Source organism: Telmatherina bonti, assembly GCF_933228915.1.
Source record: "Telmatherina bonti genome assembly, chromosome: 14".
Lineage (NCBI taxonomy): Eukaryota > Metazoa > Chordata > Actinopteri > Atheriniformes > Telmatherinidae > Telmatherina > Telmatherina bonti.
The window spans coordinates 21,900,017-21,924,331 of NC_136612.1; the positions used below are offsets into that span (position 1 = coordinate 21,900,017).

Genomic DNA, 24,315 nt, shown 5'->3' on the forward strand with positions numbered 1-24,315 from the left:
AATTTAGTCAGTAAAGAAAGATGCAAACTTATTACAGGACTCGTTGGGTAGACGCTTTGGGGTTACTGACAGAGGAAGATTAGTTAGTCTTTCAGCAGTAACAAACAAAGCATGTGCATTATTGCATTATTGCTAGCCACAAATTATGTTGTAATAATTAAATAGTGATGCAAGCTCATTGTTACAGTTTTCAGTTAAACTGGAGACATTTTATATAATCTAATTAAAAACTGGCTCTGGTTACATAGGAAAGAATGCATCGCTTTTTTCAGGGGATTATCCTGAAAAGCCTTGAGTCTGGACGCCGATGTGTTCCTTTGACCTCACTGTCCATCTAAATGCAAACTTTTTTGGACACTGGACACCACAAATACAACCTTGGAAGCAAATAGGGAAACTCAAAGCTCTTCATATATCAATGTGACACACTGAATACCCCCCAATGCCTCCTTTCTGTGGCTAGTTTAATGACTTCCCATTCCTTCCATTGAAATGGAAAGACATTACACTGAGAGAAAACACTACAGTCCTATAGTAAGAAGAGGAGGATGCTTGTAGTTTTCACACCAGACAAAGTATGAAAACACAGATCTTTCATGTTGAAGGTTGATTAGATAGAAATTAGTATTTTTTTAAAAAAGGCTTTTAAATTTTCTATTTTAATTCAACAACGTTAAAGTTACCATGGTAAATTTCAGAATCTCACCCTAATAGGTGTCACAAGATTAGATTCTTGATATTTCAAGAAACAACACTTGATTATTTTTTAACTCAGTAGGTAAAAAAATGAAACCAGCGGCCATTTAACCCAGTTTACTCTTTCCTGTGCTTTGAATGAAAATAACCACTGTCGTGCATTTTTATGGTCACAGTTGGAGAACAAAAACTGCACAAATAAATGAGCGAGGTCAGCCAGGACATCCTGCGTTCTGTTCGCAGCCAAACGCAGGGAGACTTATACTAACCTAATTTGAGCAGCCAGCCTTCTCTGTCTGGGTTGAAGAACGTGTGTGTCAGGTCATTCCCATCGTCTTCCGGGATCTTAAAGGGTTCGCTTTTGATGCTGTCGTATAGATTCTGGAAAGAAAAAGCAACATGGCAAAATGCTGAAGAGCTTAAATATCTCAATTCGTGGCGCCTGACTTTCTGCTTTTTAATGCTTTATTTTGTATTTGCTAAAACAAAAAGTTTACATTCCTTAAAATCCACCCTTCACACTTACCAGAATGATGCTTCAAATGCAAACCATGCGAGTTGTGTTCGGACAGTCTAAGAAACTAATTAAGTCAAAGCTCTCACCCTGAGTAGCTCCTCTGGGAGGTCTCCCCCCTCATTGATCCCTCTGTTCATGGAGATGAAGCGCTCCACTGGGGGCTTGTCTCTGACGTTGGGATTATGAAGGCTGGTGTTCAGCATAATAATGGCAAATGATAGGACGTAGCAGGTGTCTGTGGAGGTAATCACACAAGTTACTGGGAAACTAACTGCTACACAAGGCGATATCTATGTGTGTGGTTGCTCCTTCTGCATGCACTGAGCTTATGGACTGGTGATTTATAAGCAAGCAATACATCAATTCATTTCCTCCTCCACAAATTTAGAATTCTGTCAAATGAAAAAAAAAATGAACAGACTTTAATCAACAAAAAGCCTCTTCTCCTATACAAATAGTGCTCTGAAGCCAAGTGTCCCTGCAATCATGACCTCACAAAAACATTCACATATCCACAGTCCACTGCTCCTAACACTCCACATCATAACTCCCGCTCACCTCGTCCTCCACCTCATCCATCTACACACTAACTGCTCCAGTCAACATCCTCTATGCTGTAATTTATAGCACTGTGCGCTCCCGTCTTGAAGAGATGACCAATAACTTAGTCTGGGTGTGTCACCACTGCACCACATCAATATTCATGGCCTGAGCTGTCACCCATGTCCTCGCTGAAGACACGAGCAACAGACAATGCACAACAAGACTGTCCTAATGGCCGCCAGAGATCAATTTCATTATCAGTGCTGGAGACACGGATACTGATTACGCTGGGATCAGTTATCAACCTGCTAAAGGAGCAACGTGCTAAACTAAAGTGGAAAATGAAAGTAAAGTGAAAGGAATTCAGGTCCAGACTACAATGGTAAGCAGCCTCTGAACATGTGTGTCTATCTGCAGGGAAAAGCAGTTGTAGTCACATGGTGAGGTTTATACAGCACATACAGGTCCAGCTCTCCAGTGGGACAAGACAGACAGGCAGAGGCATTGATGTGAGTCTGAGGTGGTCTATCTGGCACATATTATCTGACCAGTCTGACTCATGGGTCTTCTGCAGTGTGTGTGGGTGCAGTACCTGTGGACTGGAAGACGCCAGGATTGCATTGGCAGTACCTGGAGGCAAACGCCTCCATCATACGATCAATTTTCTGGGCCTCGCCGGGAAGTCTAAAGCTCCACAGAAACTGCCTGCAACAGCAGAGAGAAGAAATATGTTGTAAAATATTTATGCAAATAAGCATTACAGTCTCTGAGAGTCCGCCGTAAATTAAAAAAGTCCATTATTTGTCTTGGATATTTTGTAACATAAAGAAGAGAATGCTCTAAATGAGGACATTTTTTCAGGGTTTTTCACAATTTTATTAACATGAAATGTGAATGCTGGAACAAATGTTTCTGGGATCTGCATGGGAAAACATTCAAGTTGTTTGTCCTGACAAAGTAGCGTGCAGAAGTGTGGTCACTTTGAATCAAAATAAATCTTATTATGAAGAGCTAAGCTAAAAATATTACCTGAAATAGAAATGGACACTAAACAAAAACTTACTAAGAGCCCCCCTGCTGTAAGTGGACACGTTCACGTCTCTTTTGCAGTTTATTATTTATTAGCCCTGTTTGTCTTTCATACCCATCTACAGATTTTAACTTTTGCTCGCACCATTATCTTTTTTCCATACTGCAGTCCTTTTTTTGGTCTCCACTCTTTTTGCAGAGGGTGTGATGACTTTCTCCAAAGTTTACTGCTAATTTGTATTAGGGGGAACTAAATTTAACTTAACAAATTCTTCCCTCTGACAATGAACTTTCTTCACACCAACTAGCAGCAGCACAAACCAAACAGCACTGCTCCTTTTAGGAGATTCTGCTCAGTTAATCCAAACATACCTTTCTCCAGGTTTGTCCTGTTTCTTTTAACGAGAAGACTTATTTCATTTTGTTTGAACGTTAACATTTTGTGGATAGGACAAAAGAACTTTTTTTCTTCAATGAAGGACATATTTCTGCAGGAGTGTTAAATGAGTCAGAAAATATGGCGGAGTTGCTTTTCTAGCAATCCAGTATACACTTCACTCTCATTATTGGTCTTTTAGAACTGTAGTTGATATCCACCCCACTGATGCTGCCGACTGCTTTTCTTAATTACGTCCAAAACTGGGAGACACTTTTCTATCTTTTTATAACCTTTTCATGCTTTGTGGGTATCAATTATTTACATTTTGCCAGGCAGTTGCTTAGAAAAGCACGATTCCTGGTTGCTTAAATGCTCATATTTAGGAGGATTTGTTGTAGAACATGTCTGATAGCATTAAACATTGCCATAAAGTGTTAAATATAAATATTTAGTGTGTGCATTTCTGGATCTGGACATTCTATTCTGTATTTTCCCTTGTAACTTCCTTAAGGAAGTCCCCCATTTCATTTTGTTTAGCTCACCTTAAGGCTTGAACGAGGTTGAGGTCTGCAAATTCATGGAGCTCCACAAATGCCTGAAGGACTTTGATGTTAAAATCATCCCTGGAGAGCAGGAGCAACACGTGTCACAAGTTTAAATATTTGCATGTCTTAACTTCGAACAAAAACAGAAGAAAGAGAAACTTCAATATTAAAATAAAAAGAAATGCATTGCTGCACATTTTGGGATTTAAAATGTCCCAGGATCACTTTTAGACCCAAAACTATTGAGTTGCGTGAGCCAGACACAATGACATCTGTGTTGTTTTGACAGTCCTCCTGCCCTTGACCTCCCTCTGAGAGAAACCACATGTCCCCTCAGTTATTTTAGCACCATGATCTCCTGTCGTTGCACTGCTCCATGAATCCAGACTGCTGACTTCCTGGAGCTTTATGCTTGTGTCTGAGCGCATGCAACGCAGGCCTGACAGATGGGGAGAGGAAAAAGAAAGGTGGAAGAAAAACAGAGAAAACTGGAGAGCTCACCGTTCCCCTAAGTAGTCCCCAATGACGGTTTTGTTGAGCCCCTCGCCTTTGTAAAGGAACTGTGCAATGTCTTCGGGGGTGTTCTGGAGAAGATCGTTCTCTAGAAGAAACTGGATTCCCTGTTAAAAAAACATCATACTTTATTGACCTTTTTTGGTCTGTTTTTAATTAGCAGTGATGAAAAGCATTAGCCTCATTCAGTACATTCAGATGTCAGATTCGAGCACGCAGTTCAGGATCTGGTCTGACCTTTTTTGGATCCATGTTGAATTTCTTCCTTCCCATGGCAATCTGTTTGTTTCTTTGTGTCGTTTTGCTGCGATTAAGAAAGAAAACAAAAACTCAAACATATTTATCATGCTAGTTGGTTGTGGTGTTGTTTCCAAGCAGCGATGTGTTTGTGAAGGGTTTTAGGGACTGTGTGTTTGCCTCTAAAGTCTTTGCAGTCTTTAAACTGAAAAATTCAGTTGTAACCTTCTACTTGTTTTTATAGAAAAAAGTGAATTTTGTCTCCTTAGTCCAGCTTTACTTGCATCTATTTGAAAAAAATAACTTATTTAACACACCCCGACTGCACCCTCCAGGGTACTCTACACCTTTATGTATAGAATGTTCCCAATGCTCCCCGTGTAACCAAAATGATCCCTGTAAGCTCCTTTACCTGAGACACCGCCTGACACATGGTCTCGCTCCACCTCATCAACCAATCACACAAAAGCCCCTGAATACAGACCGTTTGGCTAATATTTAGTCTAGGGGCTGTCCTGCTTTCTTATTTAAACAAGGGATGATTAACATGTGAACACACAAACAAAAAAAACTGACAGGTGTGACAAAGACACATGTCGAAGAGGCGGATATAAAACTGGTCCGTTGGTCGCATGGAAAAAAAGGGTCAACTATAACATCTGATTTTTCATTTAGGTCATCAGTATGGCACACATACTTTTTCAGGAAGGAGATCTGAAACAGTCGGTCAAGACAAAATTCATTTTCAGATCCAGGAATATGCCAAGAGACAAAATGATGCAGATGACTATTTATTCAGCTGCTTTCCATGATTTTGTACCAAATGTCTGATTGATTGTTGCGCTACTTGTGGACAAAATAGGAAATATGTAAATACCACACTGAGATCTTAGAAAGAATACAAAGATTTCACACAGATTGCATAACTAAAAAGCAAAGTTCAACCATTTTTCTCATCTGTATCCCCAAAGAGCGATAGCTGCTACATGGCTAATGGCTAACTGACACAGCCGTTTAAGAAGAAGAATAGAATAAGAATAAACTTTATTGTCATTGCAACAAGTGCAACGAAATTTAGAGTGCCATTTCAGTTGATGCCTCATTCATTCAATAAAACATCATTTAAAAAGATAGAGATTAAAATAAATAAAATACACATAAAATAGTGTACCGTCTGCTGCCCCAGCTTAAACATCATTTAAAATAATGATTTGGTTCAGAAGCATATTCTGCACGCATTTAGTCAAACCATGAGTTTGTTTGTTTGGAAGATCTTTCCAGACCTCTGAGCACTAAACTGTACTACAAACAGTGGTAGCTAAGAAACTCATTCTTCAGAGATGGGATTCCTCACCTGAAGGAGATGTTTCATATGACACAATTAGATTATCTATGTCTTCATGTACTTGGCTCCCAAAGAAGATTCAAGACTGCTTAAAAACCCTCTGAAGTACATCTTAACAGTTCCTGACTTACACCAGGACCTAAATCAGCAAGACCTTGCTTGTTTTTAACATGTCATAATTGTTCATTGTGAATGTCTTCTATAAATCTTTTTCATTTTGTTTGCTCCAAAGTTGGAAAAATAACAAAATGAACTAGTCGCTAACAAACAGAAAAAAGAGAAAAGAAGCTAAACAAAACATCTGATAGTCACCTCTCTCCCACGCAGGTTAGCTGTTCAATCTCCGTCATTACTTCGGCAATCTCAAACTTCAGCCGCTGCAAACAAAGGAAAATTTCATACACTTGAGTTTGTATTTTATCCATTTAAAATCACCACGTGGTAAACACTAAACATTAAGTATATAGAACCTTATGAAGAGTTTCCTTTGAAGATTTAGTTATTATAGTGTAAAGTGCCAGTACTGATAACAAGCATGATATCAAAAGCACACACATTGGAGCAACATATGCTGCAATCCAAGAGATGACTTTTACAGGGACGTTTCTGCTTATTTCAGAGAGATTATACAAAGCCACCTTCTGCAGGTTACTACAGCGTGGCTTTGTAGCACTAGGGTGCAGGTACTTGACTGGCGTGCCTGCAGTCCAGACCTGTGTCTCACTGAAAATGTGTGCTGCTTCATGAAGAGCGGCATAAGGTAGCAGAGACCCTGAACTGTTGAGTCACTGAAGTCTGTACAAGCAAGAATGGGAGAAAATTCCACCTAAGAAGCTTCAACAATTGGTGTCCTCAGTTCCCAAATGCTTACTGAGAGTTTTAAAAAGAAACGGTAATGAAACACAGTGGTAAACGTGCCCCGTCTCAGCTGTTTCGGAACATGTTGCAGATGTCAAACTCAAAATAATTGCAAAAAAACAGTAAAATTAATCAGTTTGAGCATTAAAAATCTTGTCTTTGTAGTGTATCTAAATGATTATGGGTTAAAAAGGATTTACAAATCATTGTATTTTATTTACATTCTGCACAACATCCAGTCATCAGAATTGGGATTGTTTCTACAAAATTTCTTTAATGATATTTTAATAATATTGAGTGCTTTTATCCACGAGTCACATTATTAATATTCTAATCTTAATTCTGCCTCTATTAAATGATATGCAAACCCCCGTTACAAGTGTTTTTTTCACTATTTTACATGAAAATATGTAACATCTGCATGCAAAAAAATGAAATGAAATCAAAGCTACGCTCAGTGCAATGCAACATCATTCTGCAAAGGTCTTCCAGAGGACTCCAGTTTCCATCATGGAATCAGACTTGGCCTATCAGACTTCATCCGGCCTCATCCCTCATTTACCAACAAATGATGGTATTGTCATTGTTACTCACTTCAATATCATCCAGAAGCTCTTTTTTCCTGCGTCGTATATTTGACAGCTCATCCCTCTCCTCCAAAGACAGGTCCTCTGGCACTGGAAAACACAAGAGAGGGGGAAATGAAACTGAGTGAGAGAGATGGGCAGGGTTATGAGGATGGATTAAATTAATTCACCCTCCGACCAGAGACGCAGAGTCAGAGGGATTAAGCTTGACAGTGTATACCTGTTCAACAAATCCATCGAAAAGACATTACATATGACCTAAATTAATTTGCATAATGAGGTGCCATTTTCATTCAGAAGCTCAGGATTAAATATGGCACAGAGACTGGGAAGCAAGAGGCCCCAGAGCTCCAAGTTGTTTTTGCAGTGTTTTCTTCTTCTGCATATTTTATTTAACCCAGCAGGTGGGTGCAGAGTTGTGGGGAAAACAGTTCAAGCTTTGAGCTTATAATATGCAACATATTCAGATACACTCCTCATAAGTATTAAGAGTCCATAGTTTTAGTTTATTAACTGGTGAAAGCTGCTACTGGCTGTTGAAAGGAACCAAATATGTGAAGCAGTTTCATAAAATAAACATGAGAAATATTTATTTACTCTTTTATTTTCTCAACTGCTTAGTCCAATTAAGGACTAAGCGGGGAAGCTGGAGCCTATCCCAGCAATCACTTGGGGAGAGGCAGGGTACGCCCTGAACAGATCACCAGCCCATCACAGAGAAGGACAACCAGCTCACATTCATTACTATGGGAATTTTAAAAGTCAACAATTAGTGTAACATGCATGTCTTTGGACGGTGGGAGGAAGCCAGAGTACCCAGAGAGAACCCACGCAAACTCTGCACAGAAAGGCCACTGTTCAAACTTCCTTCCCCCAGCCAAGGCTCGAACCGGTGAGCTCCCTGCTGTGAGACCACAGCGCCAGCAGGAATTCATTATATTTACAGTTAAAAACATTCATAATATTTACATTCACAATGTTCATAGTTAAAATTAAAACACAATTTTGTTCTTCAGCTAGCTCACTAACGATGATGGTTCTTTAGTTTACATCAAATGCATCGAAACAGTGTGAAGAAACAAAACAGCTTTTCTTGCCCATTCCTCTAACATAAGATGCTGATTTTATTCTTGAATGTTTGATATTGAACAGCATAGCTCGTGGCTACATTCAGCTTGCATATATAATCTATGCCTTTGATTACTTCTGAATGTAACACATTTTTAAGCACTTGGTTTTGTATTTTCACATTCATATTATAGATAGCAAGAGTATCAGCCATCTGTAGCCGTTTGTGTCCATGTGACAATTGTATTTTTTTTTATGTTATCTCTACCAACTCCTGAGGGAAATCCATGTCTCATTTGCTGCTAAATGCTCCACTGTGTTCACCTGTTACACTTCACCAGGGTCCATCTGCTGTTTTAGTGCCGAGCCTGTGATGTATAATTTGTCTATTGTCCTTTTGCACAGTGATACAGTGGATGATTTTAGTTATGAGAAAACAAACAAAACCTGTTGTAACCAGTTTTATGGTCAGTTTTATGATTTGTGGACTTGCTTGAGTGAACAAATCATGCGTTCTGGACAGAGATAATGTAGTTTATTAAATATATTTAAATAAATCTTGATTTACTTTTTATATATATGTTCTATATTTAAATTTTAAAGCAGATGTTAAAAGAAGATAACAGAAAAAAGCACATAGGGAGAGGTTTCTCATGAGAACATTTTTTTCAAAGCACAGAAACTTTCCTGTTGAAAAGCAGATGACTTCCATAAATAACATCCTGTGTCTGACACACACACACACACACACACACACACACACACGCGCGCACCCACCCAAATACAGAGCATCTGCCGAGGCCTGCCCTCTCAAATATTGGCTTTCTGATAGTAAACTCATTGAGCTCCCTTCTGGGGTAATTAAACCTGAGACTGAGAACTGCACATCAAACGACACGCTTGCCTTGTTACATGTGCTTATGCACAGTTCACACACAGGTGAGTACACACTACACATGCCATGCCATGCATATAGAATTTTTATTGCACACACGACATTCACCTCATTCTGCACAGAAGGTCCCAGAAGCCATCAACTTATCCCTCATTTAGCCACGCCACGTCAACCTCTCCCCACACAGACCCCATGGAGGACCTCCCCCCTCGCTCCTTCTCACATCAGAAAACAGCAATCCGTTTGAGACAGGAAGTAGGTCATTTTCACATGGAGCTGCACCAGATTGAGCTTCTCCTATGCTGCTTCTCAGTCACACACATGCACACACTCCCCCTCCATCTCACTCTTTGTCCGCCCCCACTCCACAGTGCTTGAAGTGGGGGTGAGCGTAGATTCAAATCCCCCAAATGAATCATACCACTAAGCAGCTTTGCAATTCAGCCCCCTCCCCACATGAGTGTAAAAAATTGTGGAGAAAAAAAGGAAGTTATTTCCTCTCTTCTTTATCTACTGCATCTTTCTTTCACACTGTCTGAATCAATCCCTCTTCTCCGTCTAGCTCTGTAAGACAAGTGACAGAAGTTGCGTGGACTATTAGGTTATTATGTTCTGAGGGCATGAAGCCCATGTTATCACAGACGAGCAGTCGGTCATGAGAGCAGAAATCCAGATGGGTCTTCAGATATTGCAGACCGGCGTTCTCACGCATGCTGATGCTCACAGTGCATACCAGGCTTTACAAAGAAGTCAAACCAGAAAAGAGAAATGGAGTGAAATTGTTTGAAAAAGAAACATGAAACCTAGAAGGAGAAAGCAACATTTTATAGGTGATAATTCATACAGTACATTCAAATTGGGTCAAATGCTAATGGTGTATAAATACCATGTCTAACAAGCACTGCAAGACTGAATGATGACTCACTCTTAATTTCTCAAGATGTCAAAAGAAGCTCATTTACTGGCTTGACTGCACAGACAAGAAGTCTTATTTTATATAGTAGAAATAACAGGCTTCAAGCTTGTCCTCTTTGGAGCATTTTCAATTGTAGAAGAATCCATTTTGTGTGTAGACATTAATGAGAAGGGATGCATTGCTATTATTGCTGCTGCTATTATATTCGTCTGTATAGATGATTTAGTACATTTTACTGTGGTTAATTGAGACTATTTAATTATTTAGTCTATCTTCATTTAACAATGGGAAGCAGGAAGAAGATTTTGTGATCCCTGGTGTCTATGGTACCTTTTACCCATGATAATGCTTGGAAACAAAGTCACTGAGATATATTGTAATTGCAAATTTACAGTGTGATCCCTGGGCTGCATAAACTGAAGTTTAATGAAAAAAACACATCTGAATTCTTGACGTTATAAATCTACCTGGTAAATCAAGATAAAAGAATAAGAATTCAGACACAAGGGAGAAAAAACATGAACCCATTAATTAAAATATGTTTTTCCTTATCTTTGAACACAAATTGATTTGCGTCTTACATTTTAAAAAAATTAGACCAAATAAAAAGACACATTAAGCAGCTGCCATTTGAAATGTGCAGAAAGATTTACATTTAAACAACTCCATTTCATAGACAGGTGGGCACGACACATCTGTGGAGGAGGATCTGTCTCTACTAAAGCAGCTGGATTCTCAGGAGATCTGAGAGCTCCCGATCATGAAAGAGTCTTAAGTTTGGGTAAAAAAAGTGTCATAATTGGGACCAACTGGTTGATACTGGCTGCTGTAAATGCAGTTCAAATGTAATGACACGTCCAAAATGGCAGCTCAGTAACATAAACAGCTTCTTTAATTAAAGAAGGACAAAGAATGTTGCTGAAATGCTGTTTTTTTCTTCCACCTGGTTCTGTTATGAATTCATCATGGAGATGGACAGGTGTGCCACCCAGTTTCTGTGGATTCTGGTGTAAATATGACACATGACGTGTTTGGAAAAAAAATCATCCTGCAGATGAAGGCAGGAACACGATCAACAATATCCAGGATTAAAAATATCTTATCACTGTTGTAGCGCAGACCCTTCAGTAGTTTACAATCCCAGATCGGACCTGAGTCCATCTACATCCAGAACCCTACATCTCAGCATGAAAAGAGATTTAAACACTGAAAAATGTTTCAGAGCAACAAACTTTTTTGGTGTGCACGTTTGCTTCAAAGTATCACAGAGTGTGATTGTTTCAGAATAGTTTAAAGTGGAACTATTACGTGCATTTCAGGCTAATTTATTTTTATTTCTGAGACCAGAAGGGCTGGGATTGATCGAGTTATTGTCATAAATCGCTTTATTTACTTCAGACCGACCCTCTCCGTAGGCTGTCCCGCATTAAGCCCCGCCTCCCGCCACTGCACTACATCGGGAGCGCGCACAGCACCTGCTTTCGCCGTCATTGTAACATCTCATAAACAGAAGGATTAGGCTAATATGAACTCAATAAAAAAATAATAAAATACAATGTCAACACATAGCATACAGCCCTACATGTTGGAACCTGAATCAGACCCTGAAAACGAAGTGGAAAACAGCAACCCACAGCAACGAATGCAGCAGGATGTCTCTCTTTGGTAAACTCACCAGCCATCGTTGGAAATAACTTTATCCCACGTTTTCCACCTGCCTGATGTATTTGTACATGCCCTTGTTAACCAGTAGAAGGTAACCAATCACCGAACCTTATCCCCCGGGACGTCACAAGGATTTTGAAGTAGAAAAAACTCTCTAAAAGACGCGTTTTTTGTCGTCATGGAAACCGAATGGAGAGAGAGCTGGAACTCAAACTCAAACTCAAACATGCGTTTAGGTGATAAAAAAACAGTGCCGTTCACATGTCTGATGAGGATTCAACACTGTAACACTGTAGAAAGCTCAGAAAACTTATAATACCATATTAGGACCCCTTTAAATGGAAACTACTGAGCAGATTAGATGTAAAACATCAAGAAAAAGTCCAGTTAGCTTCTGTTTAGGCAATGTGCTATTTCTGTAAATCAACTACTTCTTATTAATGACTTTTCAGACGGATTAGTGCAACAAGCGGTACCACTAGTGATCCAGACTTACGTAGACAATACGAGATATACCATTTAGCAACAGGGATGCTCTCATTTGGCTACTTTTTTGTTTGTTTTTCATACAGGGATGGAGCTCCTCCCAGCAATTGTCAGAAAAGGTGGAGTGACACCCAGGGCAATTTGCCATCCCAAAAGTTTTTCTGTCAGCTTGAATGTACAATAACAGTCTTTTCAGTCTCTTTGAGTTTGTATCACTGGATCCTGTCAAAAGGCTGGTAGGACTGAAAACAGACAAATGGAAGAAAACAAAAGGTTGGGAAGAAGCAATGTCTGTTTTCTAAGAGAACCAAAGAGGATAATCTCAGTGCCAAACAGCAAAGAAAAGGGCAAACTCAAGAGTGATGCAGGAACAGATACCAGCCCACCAGACATCTTCACACACTCTGCCTGTTGCTCTTGTTTTTTTGTCTACAGTTAGGTCGCTTCATAAAGCAGCGATTGTGGAGTACAGAGACCCTGCAGGCAATCTACGTCTGTAATGAACAAATCACTCCTTCATCCCTCCTACTCTGGCTGGAAGAGCTCAGCTGGACTGCAGAATGGGACAAATTGTCTGAAGAGACAAAGTCTGTTTTGGTTAACAAACCCCTGCTGTGTGTGTTTTCCAGCATTTGCAGAAGTAATCTGATATCATTGTGAGGGCAACAACTTCTAAAAAGCCTGTCCTGGATATTTCATACATTATTTATGAAAGTCTAGGAATTGGCATGCGCGCATCTTTCCAGAGAAGCAGACCCTCTGAAAAGAAATCCAGATTGGTGTCTTTACACACTCCTGCTTAAGCCCAGCTAATTACTCATGCTGGACTTCACAGTCTTTTCCTATTAAGACATTGGGAACTTCTATTCCAGTTTCAATCAATAAATCATCATAACAGTTAAAACTTGCATGCTTGGTCTTTTCCCTAATTTGGTGTCCCAGTATGTGGTAATGAATTACTGTCACTGAATGCACATTTTGTTATAAAGACCCAAATCCAACCTTTTTCAAAGACAAAAGTTATTGAGTTTAGATATACTCTTTCCAATCGGAGGACCAGTATGAAGCTGGTCACCAGCACTTGCACAGCTCAGGGAAAAGGCTGGTAGGACATATTGGACTGGGATGTCACATAGCTCCAGACTGCAACTATAACATACATCAAAAATAACCAGAGCTTTCAAATGATCATGTTAAAATGCTCAATAGTCCGACTTGTCCACAATTCCCCCTATTGCCCTCCAGTTACCGGGTCACTGTCAGCGCTGACAACAATTTGTACCTAATAAAGTCTTATGACTCCATTATAAGTGGAACTTATTATGATTTGTGCTGCTTTAGATTTTCACGGGACTCATAAAGCAGAAGACAATGATCACAGACCTAGGACACAATAGAGGCTGTGTCCTAGGTCTACTCATTGCCCATATATTTATATAATCCCAATGATGGTCTTTGTTTAATGCACTAATCTTAGGATCGGTTACTATCAATAAATGCAATTCCAAAAAAGCAAATGCCAGCTGCTGCCTATTTTAAATTTGCACTTAAACCCTGAAATCGACACGCAAATTTCAGCTTTTATCACAACAATCTTAAATGGGCTGATAACCAGGTCTCTTCAGTTTTTTTCTTAGCACAAGAAGCAAGCCACATTGACCTCTACAGCAATCTTTTTGTTCAGGTTTATTGTCAAAAAACCCTTCATCCCTTGGCTAAAAACATAGAGCCCTACAGAGAGTGACAATCTCGACTGTAATGATGACAGAAGAAAACAACAAACAGAGCTGGAGAAACACTTCCTGATTTTCACCAAGCTTTCAACAGGACAATGAAGGGGATGTGTGTTGTGAACAGGGCTGGTTTTCCATAAAAAGGGTGTGAGTCCTTTTTCACACCAGGCTGATCAGAGCGCTTACACAAGCTTACAACATGGTTGCAGTAAATATGTGCAAACCAGTCATTTATCAGAGTCGTGAAGATAGTTACAGTTCACAAAACACCCTCCTAAAAGATCTTGTTTTTTCTTCGCTCCATGTTTCATGTTGACAGACATGGTACCAGCAGAGGAGTCTGTACCTGTAGAAACAGCCATGCTGTCTCTACACTGGCCTCAGTAGCTTGTTTCCTGCTTATGCAAGCTGAAATAGTGGTTGGTAGGTGTGCAGTAATTGTTTTTCCCTCTGTGTTACACCTACACAAAGCTCTCAAGTATGCATAAAAACACTTGCCTACAAAGCACTTACACAGACACACACTGACAGCCTCTTTGCAAACTCTCCTATTGACAGATGACAGTAGCGGTATGGAAATAGGACACATTCCTCCCACAGCAAACACCCAGTCTGGTCCAACCAGTTCTTTGTTTTTACTCTATTGTGTTTTTCATTTCTCTGTGTCTTTTTTAAACTCATGAAGTTTCACTCTTCTTCTTAAACTCTGCCTGGGTCACTTCATCAGCTAAAATTTTATTGCAAATATTGCTTAATTTGTGGAGTTCCAGTTTATGGTCTATCTTTTTTTTTTTTTTTCACAGAACACTACTCAGAGACTTTAAACGTATAATTGAAACCAATTAGATTTTTGTCTCCTACTGCACCATATTCATCTGACAAGGAGTGACTCAGGTTCAGTCTGTTGTCTTCTAATGTACATCTGACTGAGAACGAGTCAAAAGCGAAGACAGTTTCTCTGCCCAGTAGAAAATGAGATGCGCAGGTGAGTTAGTGTCAGCAGAACAGCAGGTATTAAATGGGACTGTTGTGGTGAGTTCAAAACCAACCTGACTTAATGCATGTTTCAATCATTACATATTATATTACTCAGGTTTTGACCAAAATAATGACATGATGGCTGCATATGCCTGAAATGAGCTACCTTTATAGATCCACTGAGATCCACCAGTTTACCAGACACATAATACACATTCAAAATACATAAATGAACCTGCAAAACTTTCATTAAGCTTGTATCACTTAAAAATCTAATAGAAAAAAATTCTTTCAACTGTTTGTTTGCCGTAAAGAAAACTATGAATATTTTCAACTCTGTGGCAGTCACTTGTTGTTAGCTTCCAGAGGAGGAGACATCCACAACATTCCCTTTATGAAATTTTGATTACAAAAGAAAATTCTGACGCTACATCAAACACAACATGGCTGTTTGATTCTTCAAAGCCTTGAAGACGCTATAAGCAAGACAGAATACTCAGAAGCCACTAGTTACAGTCACTAATTCATGAACAACCGCTGCTTGAGCTACAAAAAAAAAAGTTTCCTTTTCCTTTAAAATGAGCAAATCAGTCTGATTGGTTTGTTTCTGGTCCAACATGTCTAATGCTGTCCAGTTTTTCCATCTCACACAGGACCATCTATATCACACTTATAGCTGTTCTTTTTCCCCCAAGAAACAGCAGTCAAACTGGTGATTTTGACGGCTTTCTGATTCATCAGCTGAACCATGTAGGTGTGCAAATATCCTTATACTGCAGCTTTTCTGTTCCTTCTAGGTTCTTTTATTCTACATAATCCTCTTTATAATCTTACACCTTGTCTAGACAAGAACTTTCCTAATTGACCAAGGATTCAAGAGTTACTCAATAACCCTAACTCCCACGTCATAAAGCCTGTATGTGTGGGGCTGAACTAAGCCCTGGTTTGTTAGGGATGGAGTCAGATCTGTTAAGATGAGAAGAAAGATTGTCTTATTAAAAATGAGCACCCTTCAGGCAATTTCCTTTTTCTCTAGCGGCCTACGTGGCTCATTATTGTAGGTGGATAAGGCAGTTTGATATGAGAATATAGATACCTCTAAAAATTACTAAAACATAAAAAATTTTAACAAAAAAAAAGGAGTCTGCGGCACATTTTGCTTAATTTTTCCTAGGTTTTACTTTTTGAACAATCACTCCGTCAGTCTCTAATAATGACTGTCAATACAAACTGCCATAAACAAACAAAAGTTGACCAACAATTCTGGATAATTGCACATTATATAACATAACTCCTTCTTATATAGTTACTCCTTTATATCCCCACAAAAGGCTTTGTGACATTTTATGGTCTAAGGTCTCGATTAAGCATCGCTACCTGAACAGATTGCTAAGATATATTACTCTTTATTATATTATATTATTATTATATTATATTATTATATTATATATACTACTCAGCTTTGTTTATGATGAAACAATGTAAAAGACATGTCTGAGTAGATGTGCCTACTTGTGTTGTGGTGGTCTGTCAGGACTAACGTGTCTGCTGCATCACACCTGCACAGTCTGATAAGGAGACCCTGACAAGGCCCAGACTGTAGAGGAGACAGCAGTACAGACTGTTATGTTGCGTTCGAGCCTAAAATCCAGAGAAGAAAAAGTGCAGGAATGCAGGATGGAGACTGATGAAGAGAAAGTCAGAAAGAGGCTCCAGCAGCCAAGTAGGACTCTGTGTCCACTTTGTCTGTTCCCAGACAGCAGGAAGAAGAGGAGGCGGGTGAGGAGGAGGAGGAAAAGAGTTCATAACGGAGTTGAAACCAAAGCCAGGATATTTTTTTATTATTATGTAAAACATGTGGGTGGTTCAGGTCAAGGAGATCATTCTGATCCAGGTTTTAGATAAAAGGAGTTTCCAGATTTTGAACTTCCACACATAAAGTTGCTCCTTATTTATCATCTTGACTTAAATCTCACAAGCTGAGCCCTGATTAGCAATGAGAAGCTAACATCAGAACTAATTATCCCCTTTTAATGAAACATTACCAATCTGCAGAGAGAACAGCTTTTTACAAAAAATGCAAAAGATTGATGGAAATTTGACTTTTTTACTGTTGAAAAAGAATCACTCCATGATATGCCCGTTAAAAATAAACCAATATTTAAAACACTTTCAGGTGAGCTACAGATCATGCAGTGGTCTACGGAGAGGGTCGGTCTGAAGTAAATAAAGCCATTTGTGACAATAACTCAATCAATTCCAGCCCTTCTGGGCTCAGAAATAAAAATAAAATTAGCCTGAAATGCACATAATAGTTCCACTTTAAACTCTAACCAGATGAATTTCACATAATCCCCAAATGGGAGTCATGCAAATAGAGCACAGGAGGAAAAAGAGATATGTTATATGATATGTTAAAGAGATACGTAAATAATGACTGGACTCTGGACAATCCATGGAGGTCAGGGCTGACCAGAATGCATGATTGCAGTCCTGCGTTTCCTCTTCAAGTGCCATTACATGAAAGTGTGAACATGTTTTTTGAATATCAGCTGATCTCATCAAACTACATGCGAGCACATTGTTTCCTCTTCCTTTAAGGCAGACAAGTGCTGGGAAAGCAGGTACATATGCGACCTCCTGACAGCTCGCAGGCATGACAACGACAAATCTCCTGGGAGTTTCAGTGATGGAAAGCGGCTGATGTTTTTCATCTCGCTTGCTGATTTTACCACGAGGGAAAACACAATAAATAGTGCTAAAGTTTAGGTATCACCTAAGTTAATTTATCAAATCATTTGTGTACTTTTAGCCATGTGACATGATAAAGAGGCGATGACTAAAATAGGAGCACGCTTTCCTTAAGGTTGTGTGCAGCACCTCCAGTCGCTGATGATGATGGATATTCAGAGTGACAAAGGTCAGCAAAGAGATTAAATACATGTGTAAAGAAACCTGTGCCCGAGAGCCTCGGTAAATCCCTTGCCCAGTGGGTGTATGTGTGTGTGTGTGTGTGTTTTAATGGTTATGACCTACTGAAAGTTATACTGGATTATCAATCACCAACCATCATATGTCAAAAGTATGACACTGACATATCACAGGTTATGTGTGGCGAGTGTGGGAATGTAGCCAAGCAGAGAAAGTGATTGTCATGGCAGGTTAAGGGGGGTGGCTGGAATCGAGTCGACACTGTCCTGAAAGAAAGAGGCATTTCGAAGTGTAACACTGGAGCCCCTCACCCTGACCTGCTGTGTCAAAAGCATTCATTTTATTTTTCACAGTCTTCACGCAGCAACAATGGTCATCCTCTCTTTAAAACAATATAAGAATATAAGGGTCAGGGCAAAGGAAGCGAGTCTTAAAATGCAGATGAGAAGCAGAAAATCCTGGTGACACAGCATACTATAACTCACATGACCGACTGAAAACACATGGCTCTTCCTCCTTTTTCCAGCACTCCCTTTTTCCATGACAGTCATGCTTGTATATATGTGTGTGTTTGTAGGAGTTGTTTTTTTTTTTTTTTCAGCACTCCAGTGGGGATGTGACAGCAAGCACCCGAGCCCCTGACCTATAATCCACTGTCATCCATATCCCTCCCCACTTGATCTCTTACATTTGTCTATGCATGAGTAGGGCTGCCAGCCCACGCTAATCCTCTGTGAGAGAATCCATGGATACAAAATAAGAAGATGCACACACTCACAGTCTTACATATACATTTATGTATGCACATGCGCCTCCATAAGTGAGGAGAAGCACAATGTACACACAACTGTGCTGAGCTTTGTACCACTAACCTACTTTGAGGATGTGACCGCAGCTATCAGTCTTTCTTTGAATCTGTGCCACTGCTGCACTTCTTCTTCTCCCTCCCTTAATCGTATACAAAGTGACTTACTGTGCAAACACACCGTCACAAGCGCACACCCGAATATACACACTGACAGGTTGTTCGAGAGTCTACGTGTCACATGGCCAGTCTGCTGTGATCTTAGTAGCCTTTCTCTGTTACAAACCGACCACTGCTGCCGTTCTTGATAGTGCAGAAGTGTTGATGGGAAACGTAGAAGCACAAGCTGCACAACTGCAAATACCTCAATCGTTTTCACAGTGCTTTTTATGCAGCCACACTCACCCTCTCTCTCACTTTGAAAGAAGAATTAATTTTGCATGATGAAGCTATATCTGAGTGGGGAGTCAAAGGAGGAAATCTGCATATTTTGCTAAATAAAAATGTTATGGTAGAGACTTAGCTTGTTCTGTTGTAGTTTATAAAGACATAAATCACCTGAGTGAGTCTGTAAGTGTTACAAAACCCTTCTTAAAGGCTGGGTTGGTGCTGGAGTGGCAGTACTATGAGTCCCAAGGGGAAGAGGAGCTGCAAGAGGTTGGAGGTCTGCCCGAGGAGCAGCTAACTGGATGTGCAAAAGTTAACTAGAAAACAAAGCTGAATGTGAAGGTGGACTGGAACAAGCATAAGGCTAACCACTAAAGGTAACCGTAAAAGACACTATGGGACTCTTAGTTCCAAACAACTCTTAACTAAATGCCTCTAAATGGCATATTACAGGTGTCACTTGTTTTCAGAGAAAAAAATGCTCTCGAAAAGTAACGAAAGTGTAACGAAAGTGTAACGCTTCTCCACTGGAAATTACTTGCAGCCAGAGGAAATTCCTTTTTCAAACAAATTTGAAAACACATGGTAAAATATGATGCATGCAATATAGTAAGAATTAGGGACTGCAAGCTATCAATTAATTTGATATTTAATCCTTAAAGCTGCAGAAAAAATCAATTTTTTAACATCATTTGTCGAATCAGCAGCCAAACATCCAACATTTTTCAGTTAATTGTGGCAGCAAATATTGCAAAATGTGACATCTGATCAATCAAAAAAAAAAAAGAAATTATACGGATAGATAGATAGATAGATAGATAGATAGATAGATAGATAGATAGATAGATAGATAGATAGATAGATAGATAGATAGATAGATAGATAGATAATTGATCAAACCACACATGTTTTCTCTTAACTGGTCCCCATAATCAACAGTTTATCAGATGTAGGCACTAATTCACATCTGAACAGAGGCACGGGAAGCTTAGCTTCAATTATGAGGAGTCTGATCATCCATAAAAGCACTAAACAATAAAATCATACATCTGTGTGGTCATAAGGTTGAAGAGATGGCATTTACTTTTTACTAAGCTACAATGTACGCACAAAAAGCAACAACAACAAAACGATTGGCCGTGCTTTATCTTTCACTCAGACATCCTCTTAAAATTATCACAATTTATACTGCAGTTGTTTTAAGAGATTGTTTGTTTCATGAATTGTGTCACATGGCGACATGATAATGACATAAAGTGCTGTATGTGTGTCAAAATGTTGAGCCTCCCAGCTTAATGACCCTCATGCAAAGTGCACACATTAAATATTATTTTCCATACCACTTATCTCCACTCCTTTGGTGTATTATTTTAAAGACCCCTGCAAAACTGGAAGTTAAACCCTGAAGTCGCATACTGCTGTTCTCACATGTAAAATACTGTTCATGGAATTCAGAGAAGGTACATGGACCACCACATGGAGATATGAAAGGTGGCATCTGATTGTTACATTTTACCACCACAAGGTATAAACTAAAAATATAGAAGTGCGAATTGACTCAAGAATTTTGCAATTTTATTTCCACACCATCAATACTGGACAAAGAAAATCCCCCGTAGAGCCGACTCTACTGCAAGCATGGGTAAATGTGTTGTTTTAGCAGAGTTCGAAGCTGTGGATCCGCTAGTACTCTTAGGGGGATACACCTTTTTCCTGTAGGTCAAACAATCTTTGTGCGCTTACATAATTGTTCCAACACTCCCTTTTCTCATCCGCTCTGGTCAGTTTTCTCTTTCCTTTCCAAAAGACCCGAACCGTGCACACACACACACGCACACACACGCACACACACAAACATGCACACTCACACACACACTCTCTCTCTCTTTAATAGAAGCTATGAACGCAGACACCCGCAAAGGTCTAAGTGGTGCAGGATGTTCTTTGGCTGAAATTTACTTCAGCACATGACTCTAGCCTTCTGGGAGTTTCAACACACTCTGATTTTTCTTTCCAAAGAGGAGAAAAATAGCATGATTTGCTCCACATCTACCCTCTAAGAGCCCCTTGATGGTCTTAATGCTACAGATCTCAGACTGTGACCGTGCTGTGCGGAGGAACTACACAGCTCTGAATGGCAGATGAAGAGGAAACTGGATATGTCCATGAAAACCCTTTAGCCATTCCTGTCCTCCTCTGCTTCACACATAAGTTAAGTCTTGCCATCAGTCCTTATAGAAAGTTCTTTAAAATAGTTTAAGGCAGAATAGAGGTATAAGAGGATTTCCACACACAACTCGTGTTCATTTGAAGCTGAGTCCTCACTGATGCAGTAGCTCACCTACAGACGGAAACTAAACCCAAAGAGCTGAGTTCCATATGGGTTAGTCTATCTTAAAGTCTCATGAGTCCCACTTAAACCACTGAGAGGATGTCACGGGTAAATATAATGTGCTATTTGATATCCTTAGAAGGCCTAACTGAACAAGGGCCTTCTGTGTTCACCAACCTTCGGGCCAAAGATGAAACAAGCACACTCAGATCTTCACAGTAATGTTGAGCCTCACAGAAAGTCTAGACATCTTTTCAACCAACTTTCGAGCCTGAGACACAGCCAGTCTGACAGCTATGCCCAGCCACAAGTTTGCCAAAGCAGTCCAAGCACACAGCAGTCAAAACAGAGGAAGACACGTCCACCTCAACAGAGGTGAGTCACACTGGTGGGAGCAAAAAATGCAACACTAAAAACAGTATGTGTTAACTTTAGACAATAGAAAACACACAAGAATTTCTGAGGGCAGAGAAATAATTACTACTGATGACAAAGTGAGTAAGAGTAAATGCAACTTCCACTGCTTCAGCATCCTTTTAGAATGTCTCAAATGAGCTGAACATTTAGTAAGTATATTCCCTATCTAGTTAGTGGACAGTCTGCTTAATAAAAAAATTAACTTTTATCCAAAACTTTTTACATACATAGATATTTAACTATTCTATAGAATATTAATATCTAATCTCCTATGTTTAAAAAGGATCAAATTATCATACTCCTCTGGCAATTTCTTACCAATTCTATTAATTTATTCATATTAAGAATAAGAATAAGATCAGATTGAGACTAATGGATGATTTGCTGATAAAATAAATAAATAAATATAAATGAAATACATGGTAATGGCAACTACAGACATGCTCGTCAAATGAAAGAACAACAAACAGTACAAATGCACTGACATGATAATGTTTCTTTCACCATCTGGTATTGTTTGGAAGTAGTCTAATTACACAAACTTGAATTGACATCTGTGAAGCTGCTTTACCCTGACTTATTTCTCTGGTTCCATCAAGTCAAATCTTGGACCTCTAAAAAAGAGTCTCCACTCTTTTGGAGGGTTTTCTGATACAGTTCCCCTGCTTATCATCGCAATGTGAAGCTTGGTTTGAGAATAAATATTTCCTGAAAAAAATCCATGAAAGTGGACATTTGGCATGAACACAGCAAACCCCTGCATGAACAATATTAGTGCATCTGTCTGAACATTGATGCAAATGATGAAAAGACACTGAAACATATATGTTAAGACAATATGTATACTAAGCTTTAGCAGATCGGACAACAGTAACAATTTGTTTTTATGGTTTATGTATATATTCAGTCCTGAAGCTGTCCTCTGAATATAAACAGGTACTCTAGTCTTGGATCAGATTTGCTGTTTTGTCACAGATCAGATCATTACAAACACTGCAAATGAAAACTGGCACAACTTATCACACAGAATCGGTTATGATCATAAGTTTCTGTCCAAGTGCCCTCAACTTCATCCTGTACAATCAAATAACAACTTTGTCAAATAAAACGGGATTTTAGGGACAATCTGTGTGATACTTACTCAGATTATGAGCATCAGTCAAAGAAAGTCAGAGCCCCATACGGATATACAAAACTAACATAATGCCTTGACTAAAATAAATTGAACAGCTGCAGCTGAACTTGGTGTATGCTGAATAAAAAAGACATTAAAAGCTTGTGTCTGTCAGGGCCCCACATGTTTTGTACACAACTCGCTCAACTTTGAAGAGCTCTAGGCTTCTTATGCACGCCCCACTGCTGCTCCCTGACATCCTGCAGGGCCCTCAGCTCTTTCACCATCAGGCAAGCAGCCCACAGGCCCTTACCGCCTGCTGGAGCGTCCTCAGACTTGGAGTAAACATCCATGGTCTATCAGTTTTCCCCAAAGCCACAGCTCTTTAGAAGCTTACCATACAGGTGAACCAGGTGACCCCTCTCGGGAGAGGTTAAATATGGACAAAGGAAAATCAGCCAGGAAACAGCTATTAAAAGAATATATGCTCCTATTATGCCTTCAGGATGTGTCTCTCTTTACCACTTTACAGAATATTTGCTGTAGAGGGAATACAGCAGCTGCTAAATCAACTCCCTAGTTCTCAAATCCTGCATGAAGCAAAAAGCTGCCGGCGCTGTCCTGCTGTCAGCACATGAAAATAAGAGCTCTCTACACCCAGCTCATTGTATATGTTTCTTATTGCCTGAGTAGGGTTGCAGTGTGCCATAACACCATAGACCACATGCTGAAATACACTTTCACTCACTGACCTGCCAAGTTTAAATGACCGGTTTTCATAAGTGAGTAAATAGAGCAGTCTGTTGACGGTATCATAAGCCATCACATGGCCAGCTGTGAATCCGCTGTCCATCATAAATGCATATTTAGGAATCATTCATGTACAGTCAACTGAAGGCGCTGAATACAGATCACCAAGAAATGGGAAGAGGTGGAAAAGGAGTGCATTAGATTGTCTGTCAAAGTCAGTCATGCAAAACAAGAATGTGTTAAAGTAAACTAAAGTCAGCTCTGTCAGACAGCCTTCACTGTTACAAAGCTTTGTGGCTCTATTGTTCACTGAGGGAGCATTGTGGTTGAAGGCATTGTATCACTGAATGTCACACGTGTCAGGCAGATTACTATAGACCTATTCTCTGTACAAAAGTAGAGAGCAACGACTGACATGAGAAAAACACAACAACAGATAGATCAAGTGTTAACATGAGAAAGATGGCAAATTGAAAAAAAAAAAGAAAAAAAAATGGAAGAATTTCCAACAAGCTTCAGTGAAACCGAGTCAAAGGAGCCTATGGAGCAGCTCGGTGAGGCTGTGCCTTTTACGCTGTGTGTAAATAAT

The 24,315-nt window shown here is 39.5% G+C and overlaps 1 protein-coding gene across 1 annotated transcript in view; it reads right to left on the bottom strand.

Annotated features, from left to right (window-relative positions):
* Positions 1–24,315, bottom strand: part of cyth3b (cytohesin 3b) — a 36,921-nt gene that overhangs the window by 8,848 nt on the left and 3,758 nt on the right. The window contains exons 2-9 of the mRNA XM_079252727.1: positions 7,257–7,339; positions 6,117–6,181; positions 4,460–4,526; positions 4,211–4,329; positions 3,707–3,787; positions 2,349–2,461; positions 1,300–1,448; positions 966–1,077 (exon numbers count right to left, since the gene is read on the bottom strand). Coding sequence (XP_079108853.1) covers positions 966–1,077; positions 1,300–1,448; positions 2,349–2,461; positions 3,707–3,787; positions 4,211–4,329; positions 4,460–4,526; positions 6,117–6,181; positions 7,257–7,339 — 789 coding nt within the window. The remainder of the gene's footprint in view (positions 1–965; positions 1,078–1,299; positions 1,449–2,348; positions 2,462–3,706; positions 3,788–4,210; positions 4,330–4,459; positions 4,527–6,116; positions 6,182–7,256; positions 7,340–24,315) is intronic.